General features: G+C 48.6%; 1 protein-coding gene across 5 annotated transcripts in view; it reads left to right on the top strand.

The window, feature by feature from the left end:
• The first annotated feature begins 1,051 nt into the window (after positions 1 to 1,051).
• The window catches only part of LOC138808201 (organic cation/carnitine transporter 2), a 39,927-nt gene continuing 26,946 nt past the window's right edge, over positions 1,052 to 14,032 (top strand). The window contains exons 1-2 of one of the 5 annotated variants that reach the window (XM_069994181.1): positions 1,052 to 1,733; positions 12,159 to 12,262. In XM_069994181.1, the coding sequence (XP_069850282.1) occupies positions 1,341 to 1,733; positions 12,159 to 12,262 (497 nt within the window). In that variant the 5' untranslated portion in view covers positions 1,052 to 1,340. Of the gene's footprint in view, positions 1,734 to 12,158; positions 12,263 to 12,431; positions 12,519 to 14,032 lie in introns of those variants that run through there. The other 4 variants (XM_069994180.1, XM_069994179.1, XM_069994183.1 and 1 more) reach the window with 4 other exon arrangements.

A 14,032-nucleotide genomic window follows, 5' to 3' on the forward strand; every position in this document is an offset into this window, starting at 1 on the left:
TCCCTCAGCTCTTCAGCTCCAGGCGAGCACTTTACCACTTAAGCCACAGTGCCACTTCTGGTTTTCTGGTGGTTTATTGGAGATAAGAGTCTCCTGGACTTTCCTGTCTGGGCTGGCTTTGAACCGGGATCCTCAGATCTCAGCCGCCTAAGTAGCTAGGATTACAGGCCTGAGCCACCAGCGCCCGGCTGCAACTTAATAATTTTGAAATTAAAAGTTTACATTGGCTTGAACAAGGTTACAAAATGACTTCTTAAGATCAGAACAATATCTCCAAAGGCATCAGGGTTATAATTAAAAGTTACTGCGCCCAGCCTAGCTATTGCAATAGTTAAGAATTCCAGTTTCACTGGGAGAGAGCAAAAGATGAGGGTGACATTATCGAAGAAGAAATGTTCTCATTTATCTGACTTATAAAACCTCTCTGTGGCTGCGCGCCAGTGGCTCACACCTGTCATCTCAGGAGGCTGAGATCTGAGGATCGCAGTTCAAAGCCAGCACCAGAAATGGTGCTGTGGCTCAAGTAGTAGAACGTTCGCCTTGAGCTGAAGAGCTGAGGGACAGCGCCCAGGCCCAGAGTTCAAGCCCCAGGAATGACAAATAATTAATAATAATAATAATAATAATAATCCAGTTTCAAAATAATGTCACCAGTAAAAGGAAGGGTGGTGTCCAAGGCAGCGTTTAAAGATACGTGAGCAGCGGCAAAAAAAAGGTGGGGACTGGGGCTTATTTCATAGTTAAGCCTCCAGGCCGCTCCCCAAGTCTGGAGAAAGGAGCTTGACTTTTTAACCTTGGGCACCACCATTGAAAGTCATTGCCTCTCTAGGCCGCCCGCGGCAATCACGCTGGGGGGGGCGTGTCTAGCAGAGGCGTGGCTCTGTGTAGCCCCGCCCACACACCCCTCCGGCAGGTCACGAGCCGGGTCGTGCTCGGGTCTCTGGCGCACGCGCTGCCCGGACACTCAACTGCGTCACGCTCGCCCTGACCCCGCCCCCTCCGCCTCGCGCGCCGCGCGCGCGCGCGCGTAGCGCAGCGCCGCGCCACACTGCCCGCAGGCGGGGCGGGCCCTTGCGGCCCAGGCCCTGAGCCCGCCCCGGCCTCTCACTCTATGTAAAGACCGGCAGTGGTGCGTGGGCCAAGGCGGTGTCTGAAGCGCGGAGAAGCTCGCCGGTCTGCTGGGGTGGAAAAGGGGTCTCTCCGGGTGCGTTCCTCGCTCGCTGCGTCGGACAGTGAGGTGGCCCACGCGCAGGCGCACATCCCCGCCCCCGCCCCCGCCCCCCTGCCGCACGCCGCCCCGACCCCGGGACCCGGCGCTGCGGGACGCTTAGGACGGCGGCATGCGTGACTACGAGGAGGTGACCGCCTTCCTGGGCGAGTGGGGACCCTTCCAGCGCCTCATCTTCTTCCTGCTCAGCGCCAGCATCATCCCCAATGGCTTCAACGGTATGTCCGTGGTGTTCCTGACGGGGACCCCGGAGCACCACTGCCGGGTGCCGGACACCGCGAACCTGAGCCGCGCCTGGCGCAACCACAGTATCCCGTTGGTGCGGCAGGATGGCCGCGAGGTGCCCCACAGCTGCCGCCGCTACCGCCTGGCCACCATCGCCAACTTGTCGGCGCTGGGGCTGGAGCCGGTGCTGGACGTGGACCTGGAGCGGCTGGAGCAGGAGAGCTGCGTGGACGGCTGGGAGTTCAGCCGGGACATCTACCAGACCACCATCGTGACCGAGGTAGGTGGCAGTCTCCCGCTCGGCCTCTAATAGGAAGGCACCCTTTGGGGGTCTCTGAGCGCCCCCCCCCCAGTCCGGTGCGAGATGCATGGATGGATGCTGGCACTCCCCCCCCCCCCCCCTTTGGCCAGTACCCTGCTGAAGAGGATTCTCCAGCCTGGTGGCCCAGGAGCACTTTGACGAAGTGATTGATCTCCATCCAGAGCGGGCATTTTAGAGCACAGGGGTCGTGTTGGACACTCCATCCTGATGGCCACATAGGATGTGGCATCCAGAAGGGCTTTGGCTTTATCTAGGAGATGCTGTAAAACCCTGAGTTGGGATTTTTCTCTAGACCGTAGCCCAAATGAGGAGGCCAGGTGTGGACCAAAGTGTGGTCATCATTTTTTCTTCTTCTCTTAGCATCAGTCCAGGAAACAAACCAAAAAAAAAAAAAAAAAAAAAAAAAAACCAAAAAACTCCCCACTTTTCTGTTCTGGTCCTGGGGCTTGAACTCAAGTCCTGGGTGCTGTCCCTGAGCTTTTGTGCTCAAAGCTAGCACACTACCACTTTGAGCCACATCTCCACTTCCAGCTTTTTAGTAGTTAATTGGAGATAAGATACACTGCTGGGTGCCGGTGGTTCACCCCTATAATCCAAGCTACCCAGGAGGCTAAGACCTGAGGATTGTCGTTCAAAGCCGCAGGTTTGTCTGTGAGACTTATTTCCAATAAACCACCAGAAAATGGAAGTGGCACTGTGGCTCAAGTGGTAGAGGGCTAGCCCTGAGGGACAATGCCCAAGCTCAGAGTTCAAGCCCCCTGACCTACAAAACTGAAAAGACACAGACTTTCTTGCTGGCTTTGAACCATGATCCTCAGATCTCAGCCTCCTGAGTTAGCTACAGTGCATGGCTGTTTCCAAAAATTTTAAAGTAAAGGTATATGCATAAAACGTTCTTCCCTTCTTTCTCAAGTTGCTGCTTCCCTCACTACTCGCTCTGAAAGGAAAGTTTGATCATGCTCCTGGAAGAATTGTTTTCCTTTAGGTCAGGATTGATTTTTTTTTTTTTAATCAGTCATGGGGGCTCAACTCTTGGCTTGGGTGCTGTCCCTTAGCTCTTCAGCTCAAGGCTAGCACTCTACCACTTGAGCCACTTCTGGCTTTTTTCTGCTTATGCAGTGCTGAGGAATTGAACCCAGGACCTCATGCATGCGAGGCAAGCACTCTACCACGGAGCCACCTTCCCAGCCTTCATTATTTCTTAAGTACACATCCATTTGAAGATCTGTTCAGGGTGGCTTATTGGCCTGGAGTGCTATCTATGGTTTTTTGAGCCGGGTATAGTTAGGATATATAATAATCTTCAGTTTGTCAGAAGTGGGAAAAGCCATTCCATTCTCCAGCCCCTTGGATTTCCCTCTTGGGTGGCATTGTCTGTCCTCTGTGAACTTGCAGTCATTCAAGCTAGCAGCATGGCATGTTATTAATGGTGCATGAGGATGTGTTTCGGGATTCACTTGTGCATTGACTAGTTCTTTGGAGTGAGCAGTACAGAGTAAGCAAGGCAATGAAAAGAACCTTCCTTGGTGGGTATCACACCACAGATTCAGTGTCAGGATTGGGGAGATTCAAAAGTTAGAATAGGCTTCTTAGAGGAAGAGGCCTCTCAGTGAGTCCAGGGTGCTTTGCTCAGTTAGGCCCAGATGATCTCTCAAGAAACTGGCAGGAGCAGAGGGAAAGGAATGACAGAGAATCCTTGGGTCCTCGTAGGGCATCTAACCCTCCTGGAGCTGCAGAAAGCCTGACAGAGACTCTGGTGGCCCTAGGTAGGTTGCTTGTGGGGCTTGTCGCTCTTCCAGAATAGAATCAGAGCTACCACAGAGACCTCACTGTGTGTACTGTGGGTTTTCTCTATGTGTTTGGAAGTTTGATGTTTTCAGCACCTGTGCCTGCTTCCTCCACAGACAAGTAGTAAGGGACCCAAGTCCCATTGGGATTTCTCACCCAGTGACATCATTCCAGTGCCTAGAAGGCCTCACTAATTGACAAAAGAAGCATTGAAAGGAGGCAGCCAGCTATGGCCCATGTGTCCTCAGACAATGGGAATTAGAACCCACATCCTGGGTTCTGGTCTCACAAGTGAGTCTATTACCAGTGAGAACCGTGACAAAGGTTGGCTCTGGGGTTGGCATAGTTCCTTCAGATTCTTCTTATGGCTGGCCCAAAGAAGAGGCAACTCAAAAATCAGCTTGCGGCATGTTTGGGGTCTTCCCCTGACAAGGAATGTCCCCAAGCTTCCTCTAGTTGAACTCTGGATCCCTACCCTTCTGACCTTGCTTGCTACCAATGTCAGTCTTGACTGTTTTCTACATGTTTAGACTTTATTCTGCTGTCTTAGCAGTTTCGTAAGAACTGTGTGCCCTTTCACCTACTTACAGGTTGTCAGTCTTTGCAGGGAGGGAAGATTAATACTTTACTGAGCTCTTTGTTTGGGATGCTAGAATGGCTGACTTGAAGTTCAAGGCTGCCTGTGTCTCTCAAGTGACCAGTCCCTGATTGAAGCTGCTGCATCATCAATCTGATGACTTTTTCTAAGGTCTGTTTTCTTTTGACCCAGACCTGACTTGCTGACCTCCGCAGTAGTCTGGTGCCTGCTAAATGTCTCCACGCCTGCCCTCTGTCCCAAATCAAACATAGAAGTGTTTTTAAGTGTAGTGGTATTGAATTGCCATTCACGTGTGTGTGTGTGTGTGTGTGTGTGTGTGTGTGTGTGTGTGTGTGTGTGTGTGTGTGTGTGTGTGTGTGTGTGTGTGTGTGTGTGTGTGTGTGTTTACAAAAGACTAAAACTTCAGGTCTCTTGTTAGATTTTTTTCTTTTTTTCAAATTAAAATACATACATGTAGTAACTAAACTTTGCAGTAAATCAGATCGTTGCGTCTTTAGTTTTTCACATCATGCTAGATGCAAGAGAATTTTCCAATCAAGTCATTTTTTTTTAACTAAGTAGGTTAATGAATAGTTTACAAAATGTTCTCTAAAGTTTAAGAAGAAAAAAAGGGGGGGGGTGCTACTCTAACTCAGAAGGGAAAATTGGAAGCAACCAAAAAAAAGTATTGACTGGAATATGTGATTCTCTATCCCTTTACTAGAGCTTGGCACTTTGTATCTAAAACCAGGCATTGGGATTGGCAGAGAGAAGGGAACACTTTCTGAAACACCCACCTTTCAAAAATAGTTCTGTGATCTGCATGCTTCTAGGCCAGCCCCTTCTCTGTTTCTTTATTCATCATTCATCTCTGGACCTTCAGAAAATCATCCCAGCCACCTTGCAGTGCTTCTGGGTACAGGACTGACTCCTTCTTTGGGAACCTGGGTGATTTCTCATGCTGCTGGGCCACCTGTTGTTTTGTTTTGCTGTAGCCCAGCCCAGCCTGTAGGCAGAAAGTTTCCTTTAGAGACTTCAGGGCTTCCAATACCTATGAGTTGAGACTCTTTTCAGCTGAACCCTAGCAGTTTTCTGTACCTCCTTGCTCCCTGTCTGTCTCTGATTTCTAGTCCTCGCTTTTTTTTTTCGGTTGGTCGTGGGGCTTGAACTCTGGGCCTGGGTGCTGTCCCTCAGCATTTCAGCTCAAGACGAGCGCTCTACTGCTTGAGCTACAGTGCCACTTCCGGTTTTCGAGTGGTTTATTGGAGATAAAGAGTCTCACAGACTTTCCTTGCCTGGACTGGCTTTGAACCATGATCCTCAGATCTCAGCCTCCTGAGTAGCTAGGATTACAGGCATGAGCCACCAGCACCCGGCTAGTCCTCGCTTTGACTCTGACTCTTTCTGTTTTTCTGGACTAGCTTTGCTTTGCTTCTCTTTGCTTTGCTTTTTTTCTCCAGTCCTGGGACTTGAAGTCAGAGGGCCTGGGCACTGTCCCTGAGCTTCTTTTGCTCAAGGCTAGCACTCTACCACTGAGCCACAACGTCACTTCTGACTTTTTTGGAATATGTGGTATTGAGGAATCAAACCCAGGGCTTCATGCATGCTAAACAAGCACTCTACCACTAAGCCACATTCCCAACCCTGGACTAGCTTTTCCAACAGTCTTGTCTCATGGCTAGATAATCTCAGGGGGTGAAGAGCCTTACTGTCATCTACAAGTCTGCATAGATTGAAAGCCCCAACATCCTGAGAGATTCTGGAGTGCCCAGAGAGACCTGTGCCTCAGTGCTATGCCTGTGCTGGCCTTTCTCAGGAGAAGTACAGACTCTCACCTATCTATGCCTTTGCAGCGGAATGGCAAGCCAGAGAAGGCACTCGTAGGGTCCTGTGGTCTCCTTATGCAAACACAGTCAGAGTAGATATAGCCCTTGTGAGTAGTCAGATCGAGCGCCTCTGTAGCTCAGAGATACCACCCTGGGTCCAAGTCCTGACAGTTGGCACAAGGTAAGGAGTCAGGCACAGAAAAGGAAGATTATTTTGTGGGTTGAAGTGAAAGGTTCAGTCTGACTAAGATGAAAGGGACCTACTGAAGATTATGGCTCTTTAACTGAACCATTCACTTCCTCACCTGTGTATCAAAGCAGCTTGGCTTCTCCTCTCCATACAGGGCTCTGTTTGAACATTGTCCGTGACGTAGTAGTCAGTACTGCTCTGCTCTGACAGCCCTGACATGAACCCACCATTGCTTTTTTTTTTTTTGGCAGTCCTGGGCTTGAACTCAGGGATTGGGCACTGTCCCTGAGCTTCTTTTGCTCAAGGCTAACACTCTACCACTTGAGCCTCAGTGCCACTTCCAGCGTTTTCTGTGTATGTGGTACTGAGGAATGGAACCCAGGGCTTCATGCATGCTAGGCAAGCACTCTACCACTAAGCCTCATTCCCAGCCTCCCACTGCTCCCGCCTCTTTTTTTTTTTTTGAGATGGGGTCTTGCTATGTTGCCCAGTCTACCTTCAAAGTCCTGAGTGCAAGTGATGATTCCTGCCTCAGGCTCACAGGTTCCAATCCAGCAGCGATCCACCCATGCATTCATAGCAGCAAGGAAGATAAGATGTGTGTAAGAATACATGGCCTTCAGTAACATGTGGTGCCTTACCAGTGTGCTTGACTATTGATGCAGTCATTGCCAGGGACGTTTAGGAGAAGAACTTGCCCCTTGTGAGTACAGGTACTACCTCTTTTTCCCTTCCAGCCAGTTCTCAGTTAAGAACATCTAGTCCCAACAAACTGTATCATCTCTTTACATCCCATGATTGAAAAGCAGTGCCAATTTTGTATGAGGCTCGAGAGCCACAGTTCTCTCACTTAAACGACAGCTTTGTCAAAGCATAAGTAATATAAAGAAATGGCATCTATCTAAAGCATAACTTGAGAAACCTTGACACCTGATGCTATATACCTGTGGAGCCATTATTACCACCAGAAGGGTACCTTTCAGACTAGGAAGAAGGGCAAGTTTAGGCCCCTTACTAGAATTACTTCCAGATTCTTTCTTGTTGCGCCTCCTCCTCCCAATCGTAGGGCTTAAACTCAGGGCCTAGGCACTGTCCCTGAGCTGTTTTTCGCTCAAGACTAATACTCTACCACTTTGAGCCACAGCTCCACTTCTGGGGGGGGGGGGGTCGGGGCGGGGTTTGGTGGTTAGTTGGAGATAGAGTCTCAGACTTTCCTGCCCAGGTTGGCTTCGAACTACTGTTCTCAGATCTCAGCCTCCTGAGTAGCTAGGATTACAGGCATGAGCCACCATCGCCTGACCTTATTGGGCCCTCTTTCATAACTCACCCAGCTAAGGAGAAATGACGCTAGACCTGAGTGTTAAACCCACTCATTCTGTTACCATCACTCAGTATAGCCTATTCCCCATGCCAAGTCCATCCCATAGTCCCAGTATGGTGGTTGGGTGGGACTTGTTAATTAAGCTAGTCTGTAGTTAGTCATCGATGGGCAGCCAGCATTGTCATATAAGAACAATGGATCCCTCTATAAGCAAGGATTACAGAAGTTTATGTAGGGAACTTAGCCTGGTCTTTATGGGCTTATTTTGGCTAGATGTGACCCATTCTGTATTTCTGATACCAGTCAATTCTGACCCTACTCACAGACCTGCTACGGGGTGGGAGAGATCTGTTAGGGCAAGCCAGGCCCGGAGAGCTGTGATGGACTGTCACTGATGGGTGAAGGAGTTATGCACTTGCCCAAACTGAGGACGAGCTGAACCAAGCCACATGGAGAAGGAGCCTGAGAGACACCTCAAGGCCTGTCTCAAGAGGAGTACTACTGTCTTCACAAGAGCAGTTTGTCCTGCTTTCAAGGTGCCCAGTCTTGCCAGTCTAGGGTACCCTGGAAGCCTGTTTTCAGGAGACCTGACTGAGGTTTACAACCCCAGAATTCACAGCAGAAGCCCATCTAGTTTAGCTATCTAGTTTAGCTCAGTCATGTTAGTCCTTAGCCCTTTCCATATAGGAAGAGGTAGAGCTGCTAGTCCTTTATCAGTCTTTTTTTTTTCCCCCCTCTGGTCCAGAGGCTTGAACTCTGGGCCTGGGTGCTATCCCTGAGATTTTTCTCTCAAGGCTAGTGCTCTGCCACTTTGAGCTACAGCTCTACTTCTGTTTTTCTGGTGGTTAATTGGAGATAAGAGTCTCACGGACTTTCTTGCCCGCGCTGGCTTCGAACCACAACCTTCAGATCGCAGCCTCCTGAATAGCTAAGATTATAGGTGTAAGCCACCAGTGCCCATCTTTGCTACACCAAAAGTAATATGTCCTTGCCAGGTGCTCATATCTATAATCTTGCTATTCAGGAGGAGGCTAAGATCTGAGGTTCTAAGTTTGAGGCTAGCTCAGACACACAAATCCACCTGAGATTCATCTCCAATTAACTAACTAAATAAATAAATAAAGCCAGAACTGGAGGCCCTGGCTGAAGTTATACAGCGCCCTCCATGAGCAAAACAAAAAGCCAAGTGGAAGCAGGAGGCCCTGAATTCAAGCTTCAGTACTGGCACGTCACAGTGACTATACGGTGTTCAACATCCTTGATTCCTGCAAGTCTGAGCTTACTCTAGATTTGGAGATCAGATGCCCTAATTTTTCTTTAGGTTGGGGGTCATCACTCCATTCGTCCTATCCAGGCACATGCTTCATTTCAAAGTGGAAAGATAGCAGCATGCCTGAGTAAGTAGTGGGGCTTTTTTGCATCTAGCCAAAGGGGCTGCCCTCCATCTTTTCTGAGAAGTTTTCCCGGAGGCTGTGTGCAGACACAGCCCAGCAGAGCAGAGAAACACATGTGTGTTTTCCCCTCTGTCACTGGCCGGGAAGAGATGTTTTTTGTTCAAGGGAGCTGCATATACCTCCATCTCTGCAGTTATTAGGGAAGCCAGCAGGCTCCATGGGAAGCAGACAATGGCCTGGTGCCAAGCTGGCAAGAGTCTGGCTTCTCAGGGGAGGGTGGCTGTACCTGTGAGAAGTCTCCACAGGGTCTTACTAGGTGCCATCCCTGGCCTGAGAAACATTTTTTTGTTGTTGTTGTTGGTCATGGGTCTTGAACTCTGGGCCTAGGCGCTGTCCCTCAGCTCTTCAGCTCAAGGTGAGCACTCTACCACTTGAGCCACAGCACCACCTCCAGTTTTCTGAGTGGTTTATTGGAGATAAGAGTCTCACAGACTTTCCTGCCTGGGCTGGCTTGAACTGTGATCCTCAGATCTCAGCCTCCTGAGCAGCTAGGAGGACAGGCGTGAGCCACCAGCAACCATGGGAAACATTTTTTTCTGGGGACCACTATGTTTTCTGTTTTGGCTTTCTTCCTTTTGGCTCCTTATTAAGCTGGAGTGGACTAATGGGTGCCCTTTTATTGCCTGCAGACCCCCCTTCCTGTTCATGGTTTCCACACATTGTGTGATAGATAGAAACTCCAGCAGACTATCCCTTTTCTTGAACTCAAGGCCTAGGTGCTGTCCCTGAGCTTCTTTTTGCTCAAGGCTACTGCTCTACCATTGAACCACAGCCTCACTTCTGTCTTTTTCTGCGTAGTTATTAGAGATAAGAATCTCAGCTAGGTGCTGGTGGCTCATGCCTGTAATCCTAGCTACTCAGGAAGCTGGGATCGGAGAATCACAGTTCAAAGCCAGCCCAGGCAGGAAAGTCTGTGAGACTCTTACCTCCAATGAACCACCAGAAAACCAGAAGTGGCACTGTGGCTCAAAGTGGTAAAGCACTAGCCTTGAGCAAAAGCTGGGGCCAAGCCCTGAGTACAAGCCCCATGGCTGACAAAAAAAAAAAAAAAAATTAAAGAAATAAGCCGGGTACCAGTGGCTCACACCTGTAATCCTAGCTACAAAGGAGTCTGAGATCTGAGGATCATGATTCAAAGCCAGCCCAGGCAGGGAAGTCAGGAGACTCTTATCTCCAGTAAACCACTCAGAAAACTGGAAGTGGTGCTGTGGTTCAAGAGGTAGAGCGCTAGCCTTGAACTGAAGAGCATATCCCTTAATGATTTGTTGTTGGTCGTGGGGCTTGAACTCTGGGCTTGGGCACTGTCCCTCAGCTCTTCAGCTCTAGGAGAGTGCTCTACTGCTTGAGCCACAGTGCCCCTTCCGGTTTTCTAGTGGTTTATTGGAGATAAGAGTCTCACAGACTTTCCTGTCCAGGCTGGCTTTGAACTGCGATCCTCAGATCTCAGCCTCCTGAGTAGCTAGGATTACAGGCATGAGCCACCGGCTCCCGGCTCCCTGATTGATTTTATTGTAACTTTTATCCTGCTTTTCAAGCACTGTTTTTATGTCAGTCAAGGGGCTTGAACTCAGGGCCATGGCACTGTCCCTAAACTCTTCACTCAAGGCTAGTGCTCTACCACTTTCAGTCACAGTTCCATCCCCGGGGTAGTTAATTGGAGATAAGAATCTCACAACTTTTCTTGGGGCTGGGAATGTGGCTCAGGGGTAGAGCGATTGCCTTGCATGCCTGAGGCTCTGGGTTCGATTCCTCAGCACCACATAAGAAAAAAAAAGCCGGAAGTGGTGCTGTGGCTCAAGTGGTAGAGTGCTAGCCTTGAGCTGAAGAGCTGAGGGACAGTGCCCAGGCCCAGAGTTCAGGCCCCAAACCAGACCCCACACACACACAAAAAAATCTCACAACTTTTCTGCCCAGGCTGCTTTGAGCCATGATCCTCAGATCTCAGTCTCTTAAGCAGCTAGGATTGCAAGTGTGAGCCACACATACCTGGCACCATTTTCTTTTTCTTTTCTTTTTTTTTTTTTTTGGTGGGGGGGAATATATTTTTATAAAGCTGAGTGTGAAGAAACAACAGATTACACAGTGACTTAAATATGACCGACAAAGCTTCTCCAAAAAAACTGAGCTACGTGATTCATTCACAGATATTTAATTGTTTTTATTTTGAATTTTGTGTGTGTGTGTGTGTGTGTGTGTGTGTGTTGTGTGTGTGCCAGTCCTGGTGCTTGAACTCATGACCTGAGCACTGTATTGGAGCTCTTTTGTTCAAGACTAACACTCTATCACTTGAGCCACAGTTTCACTTTGGCTTTTCTTGGTTGTTAGTTGGGGATAAGAGTGTCATGGACTTTCCTACTCAGGCTGGCTTCGAACTTTGATCCTCTGATCTCAGCCTTCTGAGTAGCGAGGATTACAGGTGTGAGCCCCTGGTGTCCAGCTGGAAATTTCTTTTCGTGTATTATTTACCCTGGATTGTTGGTGTCTAGTATCAAAGATTACAGCTCAGAATGTCACAAGAAGCACTGAAGAGTCATTTTCCCAGATGGTAGTCGCAGCCCAGCCAAAGGTACACGTGTAGATGGTACATGCTGGGCCCTCTGACTTTTAAGTCTCTTACTGGATTCTCTGACCTTTAGACTCCCTCTTCCTAGCCCCACTAAGAAAGGGCACCTTGCAGCTACAGCCCTGGGCTCTGTCCAGAGTTTTAGGAGTGAGCATAGGAGGCCTTGTTCATAAGAATGCAGTCTCTGAGCAGAATGCTGCTTGCTCCCCACTTCCTTCCCATCCTCAAAATGAAAGCGGGACAGTGGGGCCCAAGCTATGAAAAGTACCATGGGGAGGGAAAGACCACACTTGCTCCTAGCTTTGCCACTCAGCTGAACCATGGCTTCATATACCCAAAGCAGGCAGTAATATTCGCATTTCGTTTTTCTAAGAAGGTCTAAAATCAAAACGTTTAATGGGCTGGGAAGGTGGCTTAGTGGTAGAGTGCTTGCCTAGCACGCATGAAGGCCTGGGTTCAATTCCTCAGTACCACATGCACAGGAAAAGCAGGAAGGGGTGCTGTGGCTCAAGTGCTGAGAGTTCTAGCCTTGAGCAAAAGAAGCTCAGGGACAGTGCCCAGGCCCTGAGTTCAAGGCCCAGCACTTGCCAAAAAAATAAAAAAGTTCAAAAGTTCAAAAAAACAACAAATGAATGATATATCCATCCCTTTGCTCCTCTTACAGTGGAACCTGGTATGTGAGGACGACTGGAAAGTTCCGCTCACCATCTCCTTATTTTTTGTGGGGGTGTTACTAGGCTCCTTCATTTCGGGGCAGCTCTCAGACAGGTAAGGTGTCTTTTCTTCTGCAGCTATAAGGGCATCTCAGCACTGAGCAAGAAACACACACGCCTGACTTTGACTTCAATTTGGTGATGTTCTCTCAGCCCAGGGCCTTGCATTTTTGAAGAGGAGGAAGCTGTGCCTAGTATAGACTCCATATCAAGTAAAGTGAGCCAACATCCTCTCACCTTTCTCCCTAATTCTTGCTGAGTAGAGAAACCTGAGCTATCCAAGCCAAGTGTATCCATGATCCAGTGACCAGGTAATACGCCATGATTCACTTCTGCGCGGGCCCATCTGCCTTCCTTTGGTGAACGTGGCACTCTCCCGCCCCCAAGTGTGGGAAAGACAGACATCTTGAACACAGATGGATGTGGTCTATTGCAGATCCTTAGGCAGTACCGAAGTAGATCTCACTAGCCACTAGTGAGATAAGGGGCTGTCTGAAAAGCTGAAGCCCCTTAGATAAGTGGCTTCTTGTGTCACTTTACTTTATATCCAGGAGATCAAAATGCTCTTTTTGACCTGTGTGTCATAGACATGGTATTTGTCTAATTTTGAACCTTTTTTTTGTGTTTTTTTTTTTTTTGCCAGTCCTGGGGCTTGAACTCAGGGCATGGGTACTGAGCTTCTTTTGCTCAAGGCTAGCACTCTACCACTTGAGCCACAGCACCACTTCTGACTTTTTCAGTGTATGTGGTACTGAGGAATTGAATCCAGGCCTTTATGCATGCTAGGCAAGCACTCTACCACTAAGCCACCTTCCCAGCTAATGTTGAACTTTTTTTTTTTTTTGGTTGGTCGTGGGGCCTGAACTCTGGGCTTGGGCGCTGCCCTTGCACTCTACTGCTTGAGCCACAGCACCACTTCCAGTTTTCTAGTAGTTTATTGGAGATAAGAGTCTCACGGACTTTCCTGCCTGGGCTGGCTTTGAATTGCAATCCTCAGATCTCAGCCTCCTGAGTAGCTAGGATTACAGGTGTGAGCCCCTGGCCCATTCATGGCTTGGGGAAATCCAAAAACTTATGAAATAATATGTAACATATGAGAGATTGTATGTAAGCATGTTCTTGTGTCCATTCTGTCCCGTCTTCTACCTCGGAGCTTCAGAGTCTGTGAGGATGGGGGCCTTCAGCAAATGGTCCATAGTGGCTCAGAGCAAAGCTGGTAGGGAGGCATCCTCCTGGCTGATTGGAGAATCATATATTGAAGTTCAGAATGAGAATGTTATTCCTACCTTAGGAATAAGGTTTCGTGTTGCAGCACAAACTCAAGGTGATGTCCTGGCATAGTTACATCAATGGATTATTGTCACATCTTTCCTCGTGAAGATTTAAATATGTCTATATCTCATTAGATTGACTCTTCCCAGAGTGTCATCTAGTGATTAAAAATAGCAAAATCCACCCAGGCACTGGTGGCTAGCCTATAATCCTAGCCACTCAAGAGACAGATCTAAGGATCATGGTTTTTGAAATGAAGCTGTGGCTTAAGTAGTAAAGGGCTAGCCTTGAGCAAAAGAAGCCCAGGGACAGTACCAGGCCCTGAGTTCAAGCCCCAGTTTTGGCATGCATGTACACACACACACACACCAGAAAATTCCTACCCTCACCAGAGCATTAGAGGTTCAACAGACGATTCCTAGACTTTGCTAAGACAATACAAGCTGAGGCAGCTGCCCATGACAGAGAAAGGCCCTCCATTCTCCAAGGCTTTCATTTTATAACAATGCCATATGTTATTATATTAATTTGACAAATATGTCTGGCGCCACAT

This window comes from Dipodomys merriami, unplaced genomic scaffold (genome assembly GCF_024711535.1).
Source record: "Dipodomys merriami isolate MVZ:Mamm:240054 unplaced genomic scaffold, mDipMer1.0.p SCAF_447, whole genome shotgun sequence".
NCBI lineage: Eukaryota > Metazoa > Chordata > Mammalia > Rodentia > Heteromyidae > Dipodomys > Dipodomys merriami.